At 41.7% G+C, this 22,834-nt stretch overlaps 2 protein-coding genes across 26 annotated transcripts in view; both read right to left on the reverse strand.

Moving 5' to 3' along the window:
* The window catches only part of unm_hu7910 (un-named hu7910), a 53,010-nt gene extending 46,090 nt beyond the window's left edge, over window positions 1-6,920 (reverse strand). For 2 of the 22 annotated variants that reach the window (XM_071328490.1, XM_071328492.1), the window contains exon 1: window positions 1,810-2,018. In XM_071328490.1, coding sequence (XP_071184591.1) covers window positions 1,810-1,873 — 64 coding nt within the window. In that variant the 5' untranslated portion in view covers window positions 1,874-2,018. Of the gene's footprint in view, window positions 1-1,809; window positions 2,026-6,067; window positions 6,115-6,400 lie in introns of those variants that run through there. The other 20 variants (XM_071328473.1, XM_071328472.1, XM_071328480.1 and 17 more) reach the window with 19 other exon arrangements.
* A 3,158-nt stretch (window positions 6,921-10,078) lies between these two features.
* On the reverse strand, window positions 10,079-20,558 carry LOC139531741 (WD repeat-containing protein 48). 4 transcript variants are annotated; one of them, XM_071328502.1, is made up of 19 exons: window positions 20,368-20,558; window positions 17,855-17,995; window positions 17,366-17,441; window positions 16,578-16,660; window positions 16,244-16,373; window positions 15,733-15,821; window positions 15,426-15,527; window positions 14,957-15,181; window positions 14,554-14,628; window positions 14,256-14,358; window positions 13,524-13,621; window positions 13,319-13,426; window positions 13,127-13,223; window positions 12,906-12,998; window positions 12,656-12,761; window positions 12,410-12,497; window positions 12,200-12,276; window positions 11,829-12,021; window positions 10,079-11,731 (listed from the first exon to the last, which is right to left on the reverse strand). In XM_071328502.1, the coding sequence occupies exons 1-19, from the start codon at window positions 20,413-20,415 to the stop codon at window positions 11,636-11,638; spliced, it is 2,028 nt and encodes a 675-aa protein (XP_071184603.1). In that variant the 5' UTR covers window positions 20,416-20,558; the 3' UTR covers window positions 10,079-11,635. The 4 variants fall into 4 exon arrangements, with proteins under 4 accessions (XP_071184603.1, XP_071184601.1, XP_071184602.1 ...); XM_071328500.1 differs by having other exon boundaries at window positions 15,426-15,548; window positions 20,368-20,462; XM_071328501.1 differs by having other exon boundaries at window positions 17,366-17,444; window positions 20,368-20,462.
* Between the last annotated feature and the right edge of the window lie 2,276 nt (window positions 20,559-22,834).

The raw sequence follows: 22,834 nt of genomic DNA on the forward strand, positions 1-22,834 counted from the left end.
CCAGCCTGTTCCTTATCTTGCACATCTGCCTGGCACCTTCAGCATTAAAATTATAAAATGGTTTGCACAATATTAGGCTTTATTAGTTAAGTGACAACCTATGTAAATTTGCCAGGTTATTGTTATCTATTCGCTGTTGAAAATTCAGGTTTACCGTAATAAAAGTAAGCTACCGGGGACAACTCTCATCTGGCTATACCTGCTGATCGGGACTTACAACAGATTTTATTTGGATTGTTCAGGTTCACCATGAGCAATAGATTTGGTAGTTTTGCTTTAAACAATCAGTGTATATGTTATTTTTTAAATATACCGGATAAAGTTGATCATTTCCTAACGAGGAATCAAAGCGGGAGCGGGAGGAGAAAATAAGCTCACTAAAAACTTCCCAATGGTCAAAACAATTCAATTTTGAGATGGGGTGAAATCAAAAATGGTGCTATATATTTAATGCCTGTCATAGCTAATCTGAAAGCAATCAATATTGATACCCCCCCCTCTGATAGTGGTAGTGGGGTGGTAGATGCCTAGTCTCCTTTATGGCTCAGATCAGGTACCTACATAGTATACACCATAGACACACACAACAGCTCAGACAGATCTAGCTCAGAGAGGCCCAGCTCATGAGCTCCATCAGTAGCAGATTCATTTTGAATGGAAAATGTGTGTTTATGCAACAAATGTTAGTTCGTGCATCATATCGCGTCGAACCGAATCAATTCGTTCTCTAATCAAACCGAATAGCACCGAATCGTTTCAAATTAAAACATATCTTTCCTGTATCGTATCGGAGGCCATGTATCTAGATAAGTATTCAATCGAATCATGCACTACTTTCTATTGCCATTTCTGGGAGTGTGATATTCACACACCAAAATAGGCCCATCTCAAACTGGAGAAATCAATTAGGTTAACGATATCTAAAATTAGTTTTAGACAGCTTTCACAAAAATTGCTCATATGGAAGACAGACTGTACACAAGCACAAGCTCTGTAGGATAAGGTGAAACCAACGAGAGGCGTTGCAATGGCTCACAAGAACCAGCTGGGCTTACAATCACAATGTGCACTTGAGCAAGGCACTTAACCTTAATTGCTCCTGTAAGTCGCTCTGGATAAGAGTCTGCTAAATGACTAAAATAATAATTTAAATGTAAGGAGTAGTTGGGACATGGAAACAGTGATTTGTTTCCACAACATAAATATGGACAGTATTCATTCTGTAAATTGATAAGATAAAACCAGGAATAGAGAGAGTGATGGTGACAACATAACCGGCAGGGGGGTAGGGAGAGCTGGAGCGAGGAAGATCGAGAGAGTGTGAACAGGTGGTTATTCAACTACTAAAGCCTCCAGAGATACAGGTTTGGAACAAACACACAGCTACCCTACTGTAACTGTAAAAGTTCTAAAGCATTGCTGTATACGAGGTAACACTCTATAGTTACAAGCAATATACAAACATACACTAGCCTAAGTCACAAACAACAACCTAGCCTACGTTTGCAACAGTACCCATGCTTTGACAAGTCACCATGTTCTATATTCTTTAGTCCTTTTAACCTTTAGGACTTTTACAAGTAGTTTAAGCTTTTAAATAGCTACCCATTTAGAATAGGTTGCTGGCCAAGGTTACTCTGTCTACTACCTTTTGTATAAGCCCTACGTTACTGCCGACACTATCACACACTGCTCCGTTACCCAAAATGACAACTCAATCCTCCCACTGTCGGTTGCCATTCCAAATTTCTGAATGAAGCAGTTAAGCAGAACCATTAGACTATCATTTACAAATTCCCTTGATCCTACCTGGGATTTCTTCAGCCAATATGGCTTCTTCACAGATAGGTTCCTCCATCACAGTTTCCTCCATCAGGTCAGATGAAGTGGGATCCACGATGAGAGAACTCCTCGATTTTTTCTAGTTTCTGACAAATCCCCCCTGCCTGTATCAGTTGTAGAAGTCAGCTGGAACTTGATAAGGCCAAACTGGTCCGGGGAACTATTTTTAGAGCTGTCAAACAAATATGGGGAGGGCATGGCGAGTGTGTGTCACTACTCTGCCATAGCCAAATAGGACGGAGGGGGGACTGTGCAGAACGAAGTGCGCACAAAGACAGTGGAGCAGAATTGGCAATTGTCCAAACAGAGACAACATAACAACATGAGAGTTGCCTCTTGAAATGTCTGCATGCTTAACTATCTTTAGAGAGAATCTGCTGCAGAGGTTGAACTTGAACTTCTCTTGAATTTGAACATGTCATTACACTTAAGCAGGTATTCCCAAACTGGGGTACGCGTACCAATGTTGTCGGGAGTACGCCAAATAAAAATTATTCACATTTTCAAACAGTCCATTTATATTTTCCAACAAGGCTATACATTTGGGTGAGTCCCCCCCCCCCCTCTCGCAGCTTCGTTTCACTGCCAAAAATAAAATTAAACCATCTAGTGTTCAGTGAAATAACAATGTCAAATACAGGTAGCCTAGTCAAATAATTAACATACAATCACATTGACCGTTACGCTCTCGCGGGAATTCCACTAACGGTCCGTATGTAGCCAAACGTAGCTTCTGCTCATGTTGGTATCTGTACTGATGGCGCAAAAGCCATGACAGGGAGACATAGCGGAGTGGTAACGCGCGTGTAAGCAGTTGCTCCTGCAGCATCCACCGAGAGGCTCTTGGTGCCAAGGGAATGCCTGACAGCTTGAAAGTGAAAACGGTTAACTTTGTTAAAGCAAGGCCTGTGAACTCTCATGTATTTTCTGCACTATGCAATGATATGGGCAGCGACCATGTAACACTTGTGCAACAAACAGAAGTGTGCTGGTTATCAAGGGACAAAGTATTGACACGTTTTTTTGAATTGAGAGATGAGCTTAAAGTTCTCTTTACTGACCATTATTTTCACTTGTCTGACTGCTTGCATGATGACGAGTTTCTCACATGACTGGCCTATTTGGGTGATGTTTTTTCTCGCCCGAATGATCTGAATCTAGGATTACAGGGACTCTCCGCAACTATATTCAATGTGTGGGACAAAATTCAGGCTATGATTAAGAAGTTGGAGCTCTTCTCTGTCTGCATTAACAAGGACAACACACAGGTCTTTTCATCATTGTATGTTTTTTTGTGTGCAAATTAACTCAAGCTTACGGACAATGTCAAATGTGATATAGCGAAGCACCTGAGTGAGTTGGGTGCGCAATTATGCAGGTACTTTCCCGAAATGGATGACACAAACAACTGGATTCATTATCCCTTTCATGCCCTGCCTCCAGTCCACTTACCAATATCTGAACAAGAGAGCCTCATCGAAAATGCAACAAGTGGTCCTGTGAAAATTGAATTGAATCAGAAGCCACAGACAGATTTCTGGATTGGGCTGCGCTCAGATGATCCTGCTTTAGCAAATTGTGCTGTTAAGACACGAATGCCCTTTGCAACCACGTACCTAAATGAGAGTGGATTCTCGGCCCTCACTAGCATGACAACTAAATACAGGCACAGATTTTTCAATTGACAAATAAGGTTTTATATGTAAAATGGTTAAATAAAGAGCAAAATTATTGATTATTTTTATATTATTATTTGTGCCCTGGTCCTATAAGAGCTCTTTGTCACTTCCTACGAACCGGGTTGTGACAAAAACTCACTCGTTCTTATGTTTAATAAATGTATAGTGTGTGTGTGGCAGGCTTACAATGATGGCAAAAAACAACATTTGGGAGTGTGTTGACCCTAGTGCTAGAGGGGGTACGCAGCTGGACTATATAAAGTTTGGGAACCGGGACAGTACTAGAGAGGGTAGTAAGTAGTACGTTTTATGTTCCTCGGCCAACACATCACAGACAAACTGAATGGTTCCACCCACACAGACAGCGTGGTGAAGAAGGCGTAGCAGCGCCTCTTCAACCTCAGGAGGCTGAAGAAATTTGGCTTGTCACCAAAAGCACTCACAAACTTTTACAGATGCACAATCGAGAGCATCCTGTCGGGCTGTATCACCGCCTGGTACGGCAACTGCTCCGCCCACAACCGTAAGGCTCTCCAGAGGGTAGTGAGGTCTGCACAACGCATCACCGGGGGCAAACTACCTGCCCTCCAGGACACCTACACCACCCGATGTCACAGGAAAGCCATAAAGATCATCAAGGACAACAACCACCCGAGCCACTGCCTGTTCACCCCGCTAACATCCAGAAGGCGAGGTCAGTACAGGTGCATCAAAGCAGGGACCGAGAGACTGAAAAACAGCTTCTATCTCAAGGCCATCAGACTGTTAAACAGCCATCACTAACATTGAGTGGCTGCTGCCAACATACTGACTCAACTCCAGCCACTTTAACAATGGAAAAATTCATGTAAAAATGTATCACTAGCCACTTTAATCAATGCCACTTAATATAATGTTTACATACCCTACATTACTCATCTCATATGTATATACTGTACTCTATACCATCTACTGCATCTTGCCATCTTTATGTAATACATGTATCACTAGCCACTTTAAACAATGAAACTTTTATGTTTACATACCCTACATTACTCATCTCATATGTATATACTGTACTCTATACCATCTACTGCATCTTGCCTATGCCGTTCTGTACCATCACTCATTCATATATTTTTATGTACATATTCTTCATCCCTTTACACTTGTGTGTATAAGATAGTTGTTGTGGAATTGTTAGGTTAGATTACTCGTTGGTTATTACTGCATTGTCGGAACTAGAAGCACAATAATTTTGCTACACTCGCATAAACATCTGCTAACCATGTGTCTGTGACAAATAACATTTGATTTGATTTGAACCACTGCACAACAGTATTTAGAGCTTGCTGTAAAAAAAAGCAGCTCATGAACAGGCAGACACACCCCTTTTACTGTGCACTACATTACTGTAATAATAGAGTAATAATGTATTGTATCATGTATTGTTTAATGATGTAGGCTGTTACCGTTTGTTGTAATGTAATTGTTTTAATCCTGTTTGGACCCTTGGCATCAGCTAACGGAGATACTACAATTTTCTCACTAGATGGGTGGAAAAATGCATTACAAACATCCAACAATGTAACCTAGTCTAACATGTTTGATCCCATACATTAAGGGAGGACACTGTACTGTACATGGCACTCTCTCGTATGCTTCCAACAATCGGGCACGCAATATGCTAGTTACCATGATACAGAAGCCATCACAGGCATCATTACATTTTAAATGGTGGTGGACAACTCTAGTATTTTTGGAGTCAACTCCGACTCCTGCTATCAGTGTCATTGGAATCGACTCTCTCTCTCGAATCCAATTGGACAAAAATGACCCAAATTATCTAACATTAGCTACAGCTGCAATGTCAGTGTGTGCATGCACACTGATGAACTGGGTGATTGATTAGCAATGCATTGAGCCGTCTGAAAATCTCCACTAACAAAAATATTCAATATCTTACGTCAGGAGCCTATTAATGACTCTTTGAATTTCTGGAGTCGACTCCGACTCCCCACCACTATTTATTACAGCCCATTATGACAACACCTGACATGTAAGGCTATCCGTTAATCTTAGTTTGTGTTTAACATAATATCCTCTATAATAGGTGAGTGCATCATGGTAGTAGGTACATAAAAGGCAGCCAAAGGTTTCTTTGGTTTGGGCTACAAGCAACCATGAAAATGAGGAACTGTCAAACATGCACAAGCCTTCAAAATATGTCTAGAGGTGGTTGATGTTGCCTTGGCTACAACCACTGGCACCAACCGCTGTCACTCTAGTGTAGACTCAGTGTCTCTTTTGCAATACCAGCACAAACAACCCATTGAGTTCACAGCACGACAAACAGGGCCAAGCATTAGCAGGCTATGCCTTTCAATCAGATATTACAATCACAGTACATGCTTACTTTTATGATACTTCAGATAAACCAAGCAAGTCCGTGCAACTGTAACTGTTATCAACCACTCACAACACAGGGCACTTTCCACTTGTTTAGACTCAGTGCTTACAATGACACTCTCCAACGATATTTTATGAGGAGTAGACAGGCTTTTTACCAGATATGCGTGTCCAGGGATGGTCTGGGCGAATTACATGGTGTCCACTGAAGGAAATAATTTTATAACTATGAGAGAAATTCCCCCGTATTGCCATACACGTCAACATTATTCATCACAATTTGACCAACCACCGAAGGCAAGAACATTATCAAAGTCTTTGCCTCCTGCTCGTGCAGTTGCATAACTGGCAAATACATATTGAACTGGTTGCAACCTGAAATACTCTGAGACCAGGTTGTTAAACTAGCTATACTTGTATATTAGCCTATAATATAGTTGACTAGATATGCTGTTAACTAGTTAGCATAGGGATTAGGAAAGGGTACCGACCTTTTTTGGATTGGTTTCTGGAATTCTTCCTTGGAGCCATCGTAAATGCACGGATGCTTACAGTTCAAAGGGTTAGAAATGTTCAAATACTTAGCCTGTACGCCTTCTTGTTCGCTAAATAAAATGCTGATACCTCCTTATTAGTGGAAGCTCCTACTGCTGACTATCATAACACAAGTAACGTCCTCCTGGATACTGACAAGCTAAAATGTACTAATGAGTGATCTCAAATTCGACAGGGAACGAGGTCATGGGCGGAGTTTTCAACCGGATGACTTTTTGCTGTAATTGTACAGCGTGGACCGCTATCGTTGGGAGCGCCTAGAGAATCCGCCTTGAAGGTTTTGATACATTGCCTGGCGACACGACTCCTTGCTCCAGAGAAACGCTACGCCACGCCCACGGATGTACATTTCTTCTACGTAGCGAACTACAGTGCAGCGGAATAATTTAGTGTAAATTGTCAGGCTATTTGATAACAAAAACGTGGCAAAAAAAGGGAACGTGTCCTCTCTATCGCGAGATTTTAACAATCAAAGGTTTAGGTGGCTGCTGGCTGGAAACAAGAGGGCTCCTATCCCCCTCATCACCATTATTTGTGTTTTTCCTTTCAGATAGAGGCGGTGGATCTGGGAGGGACAGAGGGGACTGTGTTGTATCAAACCTGAGAGGGGGGTCTTCTCCGTGTCGCTGGTAGTGCCTCAGTGTGCTGGGGGATTCCTGCAGTATCTTCTGGGGGTCAGATTTGATGGGATTATAGCAGTTTCCTGGAGAGATTAATCTGGAGAGAGAGAGAGAGAAATACTGTACATAGCCATAATAGGACATTTGACATATACACTCACAAGAACTACAGTGCATTCAAAAAGTATTCAGACCCATTGAATTTTCCACATTTGGTTACGTTACTACCTTATTCTAAAATGTATTAAATAAATAAAATCCTCATCAATATACACACAATACTCTATAATGACAAACCAAAAACATTTTTTTTTTTTTTTTTGCAAATGTAAAAAATAAATATATATACCTTATTTACATAAGTATTTTTACTCTTTGCTATGAGATTCGAAATTGAGCTCAGGTGCATCCTGTTTCCATTGATCATTCTTGAGATGTTTCTACAACTTTATTGGAGTCAACCTGTGGTAAATTCAGTTGATTGGACATGATTTGGAAAGGTGACAGTGCATGTCAGAGCAAAAACCAAGCCATAAGGTTGAAGGAATTGTCCATAGAGCTCTGAGACAGGATGGTGTCAAGGTACACATCTGAGGAAGGGTACCAAAAAATGTCTGCAACATTGAAGGTCACCAAAAACACAATGGCCTCCATCATTCTTGAATGGAAGAAGTTTGGAACCACCAAGACTCTTCCTAGAGCTGGACGCCGGCCAAACTGAGCAATCGAGGGAGAAGGGCATTGGTCAGGGTGGTGACCATGAGTTCCTCTGAGGAGATGGGAGAACCTTCCAGAAGGACAACCATCTCTGCAGCACTCTACCAATCAGGCCTTTATGGTAGAGTGGCCAGACAGAGGTCTTTTGCTCAGTTGTGCACCGGGGCCTCCCACTCCTCTTTCTATTCTGGTTAGAGACGGTTTTGCACCTTCAGTTTCTTGGCAATTTCTCGCATGGAATATCCTTCATTTATTAGAACAAGAATAGACCGACGAGTTTCAGAAGAAAGTGCTTTGTTTCTGGCCATTTCCAGCCTATAATCGAACCCACAAATGCTGATGCTCCAGATACTCAACTAGTCTAAAGAAGGCCAATTTTATTGCTTCTGTAATCAGAACAACAGTTTTCAGCTTTGCTAACGTAATTGCAAAAGGGTTATCTAATGATCAATTAGCCTTTTAAAATGATAAACTTGGATTAGCTAACACAACGTGCCATTGGAACACAGGAGTGATAGTTGCTGATAATGGGCCTCTGTACGCCTATGTAGATATTCCACAAAAAATCTGCCGTTTCCAGCTACACTAGTCATTTACTACATTAACAATGTCTACACTGTATTTCTGATTAATTTGATGTTATTTTAATGGACATAAAATTTGCTTTTCTTTCAAAAACAAGGACATTTCTAAGTGACCCTGAACTTTTTAACGGTAGTGTATGTCGCACGTCGCTACTTCACAGGAGCAGCATTTGAACGTAAACATGTATTTTTTATGATGTGCCTTAATAACAAACGTGTATTCCATCGATAAATACAAATACAATTGTTTAATTACGAGCCTAGTTGGTTTGGCCATGGAAAAAGTCAGGAACCTTCCCACTAGCCATGATTGGCTGAGATAATGTATGGGCTGGACATGCCGGGAGATGAGTTTGGATTGGTCTGCCATTTTCCAGATATAAGTTTCTAATTTTGTCAGAAAGTCATTTTTATTGCAAGTTAATGCATACTGTTAGTTGGCTAGCAAACGTTAGCTTGCTGGCTCGCTAGCCAATGTTACATGTATGATCTGTGTAGTAATATTATTCTAATCAGAAATCCATTTGCATTGTTAGTTATAGCCTAACATTAGTTAGTTAACGTTGAACCTAGTTTGTTAGCTTTAGCTAACAGCTATGACAATGTTTGTATTGGTAGTAGTATGAGTTAGGGTTATGCCGGTTCATTGTGTAGCTAGCTAGCTACTTAGCTAGCTACATGTCTAAACAAAAGACTCCACTTTGGCCGGATTATTACATGACCCATGAATTTAGCGGGTGTGTCTGGGGGTGATTACGGTCATCAATTGTATTTCATGAACGTGTACATGTCTAAACAATAGTGACCCATCCACTTAGCTAGATGTGCGCGACGGGTGGTTATAGCATTTCCTTCACATGACCCATCAAAGTCTGCCGGGTAAGCGTCAGTTAATAAAGATAAAAAACTCTAAAATATTTTTATCTGGACACTTTCTGTTTTTGATATTGCTACTATGCAAGTACTTTCACTGTACCGTTTACAACTTCTGTATCCTGTACATGTGACAAATAAACGTCGATTTTATTTGATATAACGTCAGCGTGTTTACCACTTGGCCTCACATGTGAATCCTTAAAGAGATGGATGGGATTAAGGTTTAAGAGGGTGTAAACGATGCTGAATGGGTGTAGACAAAGAAGATGTCTTGTCTACTGGAGACTGAATCGAGGCAGTCGGTCACATCAAGGTGAGAATAACAAAACCAGTGGGGTGCCCTGGAGGTCATGACCCCTGGGCACATTCCCTGTGTGCCTGGCCAGTTTTCGGTCATGATTACGGATTTTTGTTGTTGTTGCTGACATGGCTAATTGAGTGACTGTCAGTGACTGACATAAGAGGAAAAACTGCTGACACACAACCAAATGTCAAAATTGCACCTGGTGTATTCTACTATTCTTACTCTCAATAGTAAATTGAGACCCCGACTGAGCGTATGTCGCGTATGCCTGGAACCGGCCCTGTACAGACCCACAGATGACAGGTCTCAGACCATGACAACTGCAGGACTGCTTCCAGCAGCATTTGTATTCCAACTCGGTCAAATACACTATAGAAAAGGGTGGTCGAGAAGAAACACTAAATCATCACACAAATATCACATCAACATTGCAATTGGTAGCCTGTTGTGTCCTGGAATTATGCAATATGATTTGTGACCGCAAGTCTCTGATCAATGCAATTCATCGTCCTCTGAAATTCAAAAGCATTTTATTCTCGTTGTCATGTTGGTTAATTTATTAAGCACTTATTTACCCAAAATATACTACATTTAATTGCATCAACACGTGGGAGCACAGGGGTTGTGGATATGGAAGCATATAATTCTGTAGTAGCTTTTTTCATGTAGAGCTTTTTCAACAACCAGACAAAGCTTATCTTTCAACTAAAACCAAATAAATGATTTATTATTATACATTTGCTATAGCACTGTGCAATTCACATTGTTGGAGTAATCAATTTAGAGTTGTAGAGCACAGTCTTCATTTTGTTTGCATAAATAAAATAAAAAGTTGTGATTCCCTCCACTTCCCTCAAGAATATCTCCCCCTAGACCTTCGTCATTGTATTTAAAGTAGATTTAGCTGCAGACTGTCATGGGTAATGCCAATGACAACAAATGTAGCTTTCCTCTCAAATACAGAACAGTAGCCTATAAACATCCTGATTCCGTGGGTGAGATCCTTTAGTCGTACATATCCGTTGCTTCTTGACACATGTGGTTTTTCTTTCCTCTTTTTAACATGAGAAAGCAACCTTTAAGAAAATAACAGGGTTCTCAAAAAAAAAGAAATAAAATGTTCCTGATGAGGTGTACAACTTGTGCCAAGTTGCCTACAAAATAATGACAGTCTATTTACAAAAAGAAAGATAGGGTCAGTAATTTAATATCAGCGTTCGTAAGCTAAAGAGATTCAGTTTGGGGGATGTGTCCATGTATGTGTCCATTTGGTGAGAGAAAAACTTCACCCAGCCGCCTTCAATACATCAGTCAGTTGCCAAACTGAGGAAAATGAAGGATATCACACATGCATACTATAGAGTCATGTCTTTACATTCTGTCAAGTGCTTGATTGGTCGCCTGACAATCCAGAAAATCTTCCTCAATGAACCGTTTCCTAAACATGGATTGGGATGAAGGGTAGTGATAGGTGGTTGGAAACCAAGCGTGTTCCTGGAATGTATAGGGGGAGAGAAAAAAGAAGAAAGAAAGAAACGTGTGCAGTCTACTAATCAGGTCACAAAGTGAACCCCCAAGCATAGCGACTTTCTCAAGATGAAAGGGCACGCCTTCGCTCTCTGAAGATGGGCATTGCAATAAAACATATTTCTGACAAATAAGGGGGGGTAAACAAAAGGAGGCAAAGACATTGAATAAAAATAAACCTAAATGACAAAAACCTTAAAATGCCCTGGAATATTCCTCAGTCCATTCACTGTACAGTGTACACAGCAACAATTGTTTCTCGCCTTTCTCCTTGCGTGTTCTCACGCCTCTCTACATGGCTGGGTGTAGAACGGTGATTTTGTGTGACGCTCAGGCTACGGACCTTTTTGAGGGGTTATTAAGGTGTTGTGGCCTCTTATAAGATCTCATAAGGAGTCGTTGAGCAAAGGTTTGTGTTACTAACACATGGATCTGGTGGGATGAGTTGAACAGTCCAGGTTTGGTGCCAGAGGAAGAAGAAAGGAGGAGGAAGAGGAGGGCAGGCTAGCAGAAGATGAGCCTTCTTCGCCGACACCGGCGACCTCACGTGGACTTCTGCCGGTAGTGAAGGGTTAGGTCTCCACCGCTCTTCCAGATAAAATGCTTGACGGTCCGCAGGTCCATGTTGGGATCCAATACCTATAGACAACGAAAAGTGATTTTGGGAACATATATTAATACAAGATGTAACACAAAGGCAAAAGATGGGGACTGTACCATATAAGCTGCACAGTACCTGGTCCTGACAGAGAAGCTCAATCTTCTCCTCGGCCAGCACGGCCACGTCCTCCTCCTCCTTCTGCTCGCTGGGCTTGTCGTTGTTCCCCGAGGCCCCCGTCTGAGACTCGTTGTCCAGGTTGATGATCTTCTCGTATACGTGCTCCATCACCTTCCTCACCTGGAGCATGTCGCTGGCCGACAGGCGGTCCCTATTGGAAGGACCACAACGTTGGAATATAACCGCAAGCTTGGAACATTGAACGGTGAGATAAATAGTTCCAAGTGAATGATCTCTTTAGCAAAATGTGGTTTGCAGGGAAGGATGAACATGCAACACTAATCGGAACAGAGAAACTGGTTCAATCGTTATAAAAGTGTTTGACTTACTTCTTTAAGGTTTTTGCACCAGAAGAAGAATGAGGCTGGAGGTAGAAGGGGATTTTGTTGAATTTGGGCATGTTTTTCTAAAAGACAGGGAAGAAAAAGTTGAAAATCATACATGAGAATCAAAATGTATAAACACTACACAATTAGCTATAGTACATTACTGTAGAAAGACATTTATATTGATCATTAAATTAAAGGACGAGAGCTCACATCCACGGTGATGTCGATGACCCACTGTGGCACGGTCTCGTTGAGCAACATGGACTCAGTCTCACCACCGGAGTCTCGACACAACAACCTGGAGAGAGAGAGAGAGAGAGAGAGAGAGAGAGAGAGAGAGAGCGAGAGCGAGAGCCTTGAATAAGCCTGCCGGGATGGCCAGGTGGGTGGGGTTTGCACTTTTAGTACTATTTCATGCTACACTGTAATAGACAGAGATAGCGTTGTGTATTTTACCTGAACAAGGTCCTTCCCCCTGCCTCTCCAAAGATGACTGGCGTGTGAGGGGGAACATGGAAGTAGCCGTTACCTTTCTGTATCCTGCTCTCATGCTCCCCGTTCACTGAACACACACACACACACACACATCAGAACATAGAATATCACTGATAGATTTCATTCAACTTAATAACTTCAGAAAATATCACAAAGGCTGTCTGCATTATACTGTTAGTAAATGTGTGTGTATATGCGTATAGCAGCTCACTGTGGTTCATCTCTGTCTCTTCATCCATGGGGTTGATGTGGGTTCGGGGCCAATACTCCAGTAAGGCCTGCAGCAGCAGTCCACCCAGGTTCACTAGAAAATAACAGAACACTGTAGGAATGATACTGCATGTACGGTAACACTGTTTGGGTTAAAAAAAAAAATATAAAAAATAAAAATCAACCATATCTTACAGGGCAGTAAAAAAAAATATCACTCACACTTGGGGTCAGACCCATCAGGACTGGAGAAGCCTGCATCCTTGGCTGACACCCATGCAGCAAAGCAATCGCTCTCATCCAGCGTGATGGTCAACATCTACCCAACAGAATATATGTATTAAAATGAGGACAAATCACTGTTCCACCGACTGTCCAAAGCTTACAATGTAAAAAAGCGCAGGATCAGCTTACCCCAGTTTTAAGATCCACTGAGAACCAGTTTGGCACATAGACCATTTTGAACCTCTTTTTAATCTCTTCGTCAAACTCCATCTTTCCCAGGTCTTCCCCTTTACACGCCTGGATGAGGACAAGAGGTATTCAATCATACAATATGACAAACAATGGAGAGATGGAAGATAAATGATCGATAGAAGAGAGAGCAAAAGGCACGCACCTTTAAAACATCCCAGTATGCAATGTTGTTGTTGGTGTCTTTGGTTAGTATGTGTCTCTTGTCATTCAGAATGTGGCACTGGATAATGCTGGCTCCCCCTAGTGGACAGAAATACACACAACACTCATTTAAGCCTAGAACATATATATATATATATATTTTTTTTTTTACTTAACTAGGCAAGTCAGTTAAGAACAAATTATTATTTACAATGACGGCCTACCCTGGCCAAACCCGTATGATACTGGACCAATTGTGCTCTGCCGTATGGGACTCCCAATCACGGCCGGGTGTGATACAGCCTGGATTCGAACCAGGGACTGTAGTGACGTTTCTTGTACTCTTGCCTTAGACCACTCGGGAGCCCAAAATACAGAAGGTGTTTAAAATAGAATAGATATGTGGGCTCCTGAGTGGCGCAGCGGTCTAAGGCAAGAGTAAAAGAGAAGTCACTATCCAGGATCCAGGCTGTATCACATCCGGCTGTGATTGGGAGTCCCATACGGCGGCGCACAATTGGTCCAGCATCGTCCAGGGTAGGCCGTCATTGTAAATAAGAATTTGCTTTTAAATGACTTGCCTAGTTAAATAAAAGGTAAAAAACAACAACATGTAATTACAAAATTTGCAATGCAGTTTATTGGGAGATTTATGAAGTTTGAATCTATCAATCATTTGTAATGATTAATGGATCATAAAAAAATAAGAAGTGTGTGTGTGTGGTGTTTTTACCTGTAACGACCTGCTCGGGTTGAGTACAGAGAGGCGTCAGGGGAGCAGTGCAGTCGTTGTCGTAATCGCCAGATGCTCGGAAATTATGAATGCCCTTCAGAGACTGCAATGAGTCATGACGGGAAACATAATCAGGGAGTGAACATTGCATTAAAAGTATACAGCGACAGACAGGCCTCACTGAATCCTGTTTCTTTTCTGTGTTATATTTTTTACAGTAATTCTATGTCTATTTAATATGAACATATCCATTATTCATATAAAAACCCTGTTGTTCAACTTCAGCTATGCTGCTTACCCATTTGTTGACGGTGGACTTGGTGGTGGAGACCCAGAGGGCTGTGGGGGGGTCTGCCGAGCGGTCCAGCTCCATCTGAACCAGGGAGACAAGAGGTCATTCAGATAGGAAAACTGTGATGGGTAAACGTGTTGTTGACAGAAACACTTAAGGAGGACTTCACCTTGATATTACTTGCTGATTATCTTTAAGATTTCTCATTAATGCGTTCCTGACTCTACTAATTATTATACTAGCGTACTTTCTTGTATACAGCAGTCTTAAAAAAACATTTGAGTTAATGTTACAAAATACTTAAGTCCAATAAACATCTAGGCCTAATATCTACAAGTTAAAACATTTTCAACTACGTTTCCCAGCATGCCGTCGGCTAGGCGTATCGCAGTAACCCCACCCCTTTCACCTTGAGGACTGGGGCTTTCTCCTCGCAGATGAGAACGCGGAGGTCTGGATTCCTCAGGTCGGTGCAGTAGATCTTGCGGTCGCGTCCGCCGGAGTAGACATGCGTGAAGGCTTCGTTGACCTGCAGGGCCCACACGCCCTCATCGTGCACCCGGTAGGTAGCGATGCACCGCTGCTGCCCCAGCGACCACAGACGGATGGTCCCGTCTGAGCTGCCCGAGAGACACTGGGGGGAAAAGCAGATGTAACATTAGGAATACAACATTTTCAAAACTTTCACAAAAATGTCCAGGTTGTTCGAAATCCAAGTTGAAAAATTCCAGGTAAGAGGCTTCCCTCGCAGCTTATTGCCAGCAGATTCCAGAAATTACTGAAAAAGTCCTCTCCCTCCTATGAAACATAAGAGAGCCATCGCAGCTGACATTTTTAAGGGTGAGAAACGAGATGAGATTTCTAAGAGCCATCCTTACCTGAGTGCCATCCCTGTTTAGCAGTAATGATTTAACGTTGTCTGTGTGGCCTTTCAACTTCATCAGCTTGGCACAGGTTCGAGGATCCCAAACTCTCAGCACCTGTAGCAGGACACATTCACTCTATGAGGTATATGAAAACACAGGTTTAGGTTTTTGTTGGTGGCACACTCTTTGTTCTTACACACATCTTACTTTAGAACATGGAGGTGAAGTAACATGTTCAGTTAGCTGGAAGTATACCAATGTCATCACACCACTAGAAACATTACAACTATATCAATACAAATGTGATTTAAGAACCCACCTTTTCAGTGGACCCTGACACAATGACGGTGCCCATCTGATTCATAGCCAGACTGTAGATGGAGTCTTTGTTCCCACTCAGTGAGGAGGCTGGGAGACGACAACAACAGCATAGTTACCACAACACTCAGGTCTGTCTCAACAGTCTACTCGTCAATAACCAGGAAGGTCCCACTGAGACACAGTGTATTTTACATATTTAAGATATCCATCCTTCAAATTGATGTGTACTACAAAAACAAAAACATTGTCTTCAATGATGGTTCTCCAGATACACATCTATCTCATGTCTTCATTCCAAGTAGCGCAGTGAACATTTACAATACTCAGTCTAGGATATGCCTGTGACATGATATAGCTGGGTCATGTTCATTAGGGCAAGCAACGGAAAACACTTTATGCAACAGGAAAAGAAAATGATCGTTTCCAGGTAGTTCCTCCCTGTTTCAGTTCCTTTTCTTCAGTTTGGTGCCCAATGACTGAACAGGACCCAGATGAGAGAGCATACTCACTGGTGACAGTATTATTGGAGGCGGTCAGTGCCGTTAGTGTGTTGACGTCCCATAGAAAGATCTGTCTGTCCAGCCCTGCTGAGGCCACCAGTTCCTTGTCCTTAGCATAGGCTAAGGCTTTGACATAGTCCTGTACAGACAAAACCATAGGGGGTTACATCAATCTGATGCCAAGTCAGTGCTTTTGAGTAAGATTTTGGTTCTGATTGTGCTTCAGCCTATACCTTGAAACGCGCATGTTAACTCTAATGTAGCAGTAACGTTATGCGTGTGTATCTTAAGTTTGGCCTTTGTGATGATTTTGGAGCTCAGTACATAGTATGCTATTACATACCTTATGTGTTCGCAATGTGGACATGCAGAATCCCTTATGCGCATTCCAGACTTTCACTGTGGTGTCTGAGGAAGCAGATATCACTGGAATACAGAGTAAGATTTGTCTTTATTTTTCAGACACAGGATAACTAGGAACAGACAATATGCTATTAAAAACATACATTTTCAAAGGCAAAAAAACAACAACTATTTATATCAATGGCTTGCAGGCTTAAGTAACTGTCCAGTGTTTCCTGATTTCTATGAAATATGACCTATAATTAATTACAATATGAGTAAAATAGTTTTCCTTCAAAAAAGGGAGATTAAGTATGTTAAAAAGCAGCTTTCTGTGTTGGAATGGTGTGGGCATACTGTATACCGGTCATTAATAATATTAATGTGAGTAGACCGCTGATTGGCCAGCTCAGGAGGATGACGGCATCCTCTACGACAAAATATGAAGTATTTTTGAAATGGTCTGTTTGAGGTACAAGTTTGAGGTATTTTTTTAAAGTGTTTTTTTCTCCAATTTATGCTTTGGCCACAAATACGAGTATAGGATGAGTCAACAACATTATTTGGGTATGAGTTAACAGAATAACTTTTAAAAGTGAGATTTTCCCTGGACATATAGGAGTAAATATCCATAAACAGGGTTTTGCCAATTTGCACGTGATGGAAATGTCCTAAAATCTGGTTGCTTTTCAGTGATAATTCTTAAATAAAAATATATGCTTTCCATTCTGAGGGGTAGGGCTCAATTTAACCCCTTCAGCTCTGGATTAATACATTACACTGACTCACATGTCTTCCCATTGCAACAGAGGACGATGTCATTGACCCAATCTGTGTGGTGTTCCATAGAAGCAATGTACGGGTCCTGCTGCAATAAAGAGAGTTTACGCTGCAAAATCAGTGGGTTTATGCAAGTATTCTATGACAATCAATTACAATAACAGCACAACAAATAAGTCTGGATATTTTCATTTGAACATTGACCATAGGCATTGGTCTGTACATCTATGCATCTAAAACATTAGCTCTTTCTCAATTCATCTTTCCTTGACACCTTTAACATCCCCTCTCTTCGCCTCCTTCTCAAAACAGGGGATGGACCGTGGACCTTCTCCTCCAATACAGCTGAGAAGGAGACGATAGGATGTCAGGAATCAAGGAAAGATGAGTGATAGAGCCATCAAAACCACAGTGTGACCTCGAGGGAGAGGGGTCAAGGGGTCATGATGATAATATGGCATTCTGCCAGGTGGAGTGTTTAGGTGACGGACAGGTTACCTTGTGCTGGTTGACGCTCCATATCCTAATAATGGAGTCTCGGCCAGCCGTGAAGAGGCGGTTCAAGGCCGGGTCGAGCTGCAGAGCGTTCACCCCATTGCGGTTATACTTCTCCACCTCATCCCTAATCACATAGGATACCTGCAGAGAGAACTGGATATGAGTGCACTTTGAACCATATTACAATAAAATGAAGATAGATTGGTATTGTTTCTGGTGAATCCTTGACATTGTCCTGTATACCTATAATAACATATAGGCACTGGTGTTGGCACTGTTGCTGAAACCTTTCAAGTGTCATAAATGGCTTGTAAACACTGGAAATGTATATTGGTCAAGGATATCTGTTGAAATGGATGATGGTACCTGTGGAAATGAATGATGCTACAGCAGGAGTGTCAGGTGAGTCCTGGAAACACTAGCCCTTCATCACCACTCTCAGTTCCATTACACATAAGAGTCATTGGACAAAGGTCCCTTCTGTAGGAGGGAGTTTTATTAAGAACCCCGACACTCAATCTGTACATTAACACGCATCGCTTGCGGTACGGTATTGGAAGCATAAGAACCTTATCTTTTATATCAGCGAGAATTAATAATAATAGAAAAATAGTTAAATTGATACACACCTTGATAGGTTTAGTGCTCCCACACAGCCATATCTCTGTGTTACAGCGCTTGTTTACAGAAAACAAACAAGACGAGTTGACCGCCTGTGCTAATTAAGCAATAAGGCCCGAGAGGGTGTGGTATATGGTCAATATACCACAGCTAAGGGATGTTCTCATGCACGGCGCAAAGCAGAGTGCCTGGATACAGCCCTTAGCCGTGGTATATTGACCATATACTACAACCCCCAAGGTGCCTTATTGCTATTATAATTAGAGCAGTAAAAATAAAATGTTTCGTCATACCCGTGGTATACGGTCTGATATACCACGGTGTCAGCACATCAGCATTCAGGCCAATTTATAAATAGCTTTCTAGCATGTTCCGAGCACCTGCGTGGAAGCGTAACTCTGGAAGTGTAGTGGATATGTAGTTTCAAATCAAATTATTGGATGGAGGCAACCATAGGTGTATAGATCTGTGCAAAACTGCTACAGTAAGTGTATCCTCTTTATTTGAAGGATTCTTTCTCACTGATGAATGATAAGGTCCATATGTTTCAAAAGCCGTATCGCAAGCAATGATTATTGACGTTTCTAAACGTTAAAACACAGCGTTGGGATTTTAGTTCACAAGGCAGTCTTGGGCGAAGCTAATAGAGCTCACCAGTCCTTGTAGTCCTAAAACCACAAAATGAGTTACCTCTGGTTCGTTCACCCATCCCTATGGGAAAAATTGGGTTTTGGAATAAATGCAGAAAATAAGGTCTGAGTTTAACACAGGCTTAGGAAATCTTATACGTTTTGTTGTATTTGATAATAGCAGTCAGTTAACATGACCTTTATGAAGCCAGTATGTGCTTCGTGATTCTTTTTATCACAAATTCTTCAAAATTCAGAGAAAGTGACATTAGCTGATTAAGTTTATCTCATAGAACAAAACGTATATATTTTCCTAAGCCTGTGTTTACCACAGACCTTATTTTTGGCATTTATCCAAAACGACATTAATTTTTCCCATAGGCTTTGTCCAACGATCCAATGTGGAGTAAGTGCCTACAAAAAGACAACCATTAGTATTTCTCTCTATGGCTGAGAACTGCAGGGAGAAGGCAGAATGCCGCCTAGAGTTTGAGTTGTGTAAATAATAGCCGTCCCATTAAACACAGCCTAAATGTACATTCTGAGAGACCATAGCCTGCTGACAGTGAAATTGTTTTTATTTCACTATATGCAAATTGCAGTGGCTTTGCAATGCAAATCTGGAAAATTCAATGCAAATGGTTTTCCAGGTGCAGAATACACATTTGCAGATATCTACATACACACATTATATTGCATCAACAGGGGACAAGGAGACTTGTTGACCATCTATAGTACTGTAATGCAGCACTCAACACACTGCATGCCATCATTCGTCTTGCATATGTGTGACTACAGTTTGATGACGTCGGGCAAAATAGGATCAAGCCTATCAAATTGTAATCAGACAAAAGATAATTGCACCATCCAACTGGTTGCATACTAGATAGCCAAGATAGAAAATCACGTACTTCAGTTAGCTATCTCGTGGGCGCGGGGGGAATTCTTCCATCTCTAGCCGCAATAACACCCCATAATCCCACTTTCACATACAAATATCTTGACAACCCATTAAACTCGAAACACGGTCTCGGTCAACCGAATTGAGTAATTTGCAGCGGGTCGCAAAATCTTTTGAGTAGCTGTAAGCTAAACTAGCTCTCTGCTAGCGGTGCCAGAGCTTGGGACTGACCGGCTGCACTTGCCCGCCACACGTTGAGTGTTTAAAGACATCCATGGATAAGCAGGCAAAATATACATTTCCGCGGCCATGAATGCAACTTGAAAAATCCTTACTCTGCATGACAATATAGATACATTTACCTGGACTTTTCTCCGCCCAGCAGCATTTTGCCTGTGAAGAGTCGCCATCTTACATGTTGACAGCTTGACGTCACTTCCATAAGGCGCAAAGGAGTATACTTCCGGAAAGTGAGGGCCCAATCTTCGAGGCTCCGCCTACAAAATTGATAAGCGCCTTAATACATGTATTGCACAGAAAGAATATATTTACACTAAACAAAAATATAAACGCAACATGTAATGTCCAAAAAATATTCCTTACCCCAGGATACTTCAACTGGTGACTATCCGAGAGAATAAAGAAAAAGGAGCACTGTTGCTGCATAAATCTGATAGATTTATTGACGGGACAAGTAAACAATCGGCAACATGTAAAGTGTTGGTACCATGTTTCATGAGCTGACATAAAAGATCACAGAAATGTTATAAAAAGCACAACAAGCTTATTTCTCTCACATTTGTTTACATACTTGTTAGTGAGCACTTCTCCTTTGCCAAAATAATTCATCCACCTGATAGGTGTGGCATATCAAGAAGCTGATTAAACAGCATGGTCATTACACAGGTGCACCTTGTGCTGTGAACAATAAAAGGTCCCTCTAAAATGTGCAGTTTTGTCTCACAACACAATGCCACAGATGTCTCAAGTTTTGTGGGAGCGTGCAATTGACATGCTAACTGCAGGAATGTCCTCCAGAGCTGTTGCAATATAAATTAATTTCTCTACCATAAGCCACCTCCAAGATCGTTTTAGAGAATTTGTCAGTACGTCCAATCGGCCTTGTAACCGCAGACGGCCTTACAACCGCAGACCACGTGTAACCACGCCAGCCCAGGATCTCCACATCCTGCTTCTTCACCTGCTGGATTGTCTAAGACCAGCCACCCGGACAGGTGATGAAACTGTGGGTTTGCACAACCGATTAATTTATGCACAAACTGTCAGAAACCATCTCAGGGAAGCTCATTTGCGTGCACCTCCTCCTCACCAGGGTCTTGACCTGACTGCAGTTCGGCGTCGTAACCTGCTTCAGTGGGCAAATGCTCACTTTCGATGGCCACTGACACTCTGGAGAAGTGTGCTCTTCAAGGATTAATCACAGTTTCAACTGTACCGGGCAGACAGTGTGTATGACGTCGTGTGGGCGGGCAGTTTGCTGATGTCAACATGGTGGTGGTGGGGTTATGGTATGGGTAGGCATAAGCTACAGACAACAAACACAATTGTATTTTATCAATGTCAATTTGAGTGCACAGAGATTCCGTAATGAGATCCTGAGACTCAATGTCATGCCATTCATTAAAAAAAAAGAAGTTTTATTTAACCAGGCAAGTCAGTTAATAACAAATGCTTATTTACAATGATGGCCTAGGAACAGTGGGTTAACTGCCTTTTTCAGGGGCAGAATGACAGATTTTTACCTTGTCAGCTCAGCCATTCAATCTGGCCCAACGCTCTAACCACTAGGCTACCTGCCGCCCATTCATCCGCTGCTATCACCTCATGTTTCAGCATGATACTGCACGGCCCCATGTCGCAATGATCTGTACACAATTCCTGGAAGCTGCAAATGTCCCTGCATACTCACCAGACATGTCACCCATTGAGCATATTTGCGATGCTCTGGATCGACGTGTACGACAGCGTGATCCGGTTCTTGCCAAAATCCAGCAATTTCACAGAGCCATTGAAGAGGAGTGGGACATCATTCCACAGGCCACAATCAACAGCCTGATCAACTCTATGCAAAGGAGATGTGTTGCACTGTATGAGACAAATGGTGGTCACACAAAATACTGACTGGTTTTCTGATCCACGGCCATACTATTTATTATGTGTCTGTGACCAACAGGAGGCATATCTGTATTCCCAGTCATGTGATATCCATAGATTAGACCCTAATGAGTTTATTTCAATTGACTGATTGCCTTATATGAACTGCAACTCAGTAAAATCTTTTAAATTGTTGCATGTTGTGTTTATATTTTTGTTCAGTGTACATATATTATCACGTAATACATGCGTGGTGAAAAGCAATGTAATTACAGTGTTATTGTAAGTTACCTAACTTTTTTTATTTATTATTTTGTAGCACCTTCATTTTAGTAATCTGATGCAGAGCTGAGTGGTGACAGATGGGCACCTCACCACACAACAATCAAAACACAGAGATTAACAAGGAATCATGAAACTATCCTGGAATCATGCCTGGTTTGCAATCTCAACAAAAGGCTTACATTTGTCTGTGTCCTGTCTGAATTTTATCACAGATATTTGTCTATTAATTTCTGTCTAGGACTATTTATCCAGTCCCTGTAAGATCTCAAAGGGTACTGGGAATTTAGTGACCATAAATGAACTTACATTCAACCCCTTGACCTGACAATTGGTCAAGGGTGCCTTGTTTTGTTATTTATCCACCTGTCTGACATATTTGGACCTGCTGACAAAAAAACAGTCTAGGCCAGCATAGGTCACCAGCCTTTG

Source organism: Salvelinus alpinus, chromosome 10 (genome assembly GCF_045679555.1).
Source record: "Salvelinus alpinus chromosome 10, SLU_Salpinus.1, whole genome shotgun sequence".
NCBI lineage: Eukaryota > Metazoa > Chordata > Actinopteri > Salmoniformes > Salmonidae > Salvelinus > Salvelinus alpinus.

Excerpts from the sequence above, each read along its gene's own strand:
- LOC139531741 (XM_071328499.1), bottom strand. The coding sequence starts at position 20,415 with ATGGCGACTCTTCACAGGCAAAATGCTGCTGGGCGGAGAAAAGTCCAG. Across the intron at positions 15,549-15,732 it reads TGTCAGGGTCCACTGAAAAG|AGTGAATGTGTCCTGCTACA; the intron begins GTGGGTTCTTAA and ends TATACCTCATAG. Across the intron at positions 12,762-12,905 it reads AGAGACAGAGATGAACCACA|TGAACGGGGAGCATGAGAGC; the intron begins GTGAGCTGCTAT and ends GTGTGTGTTCAG.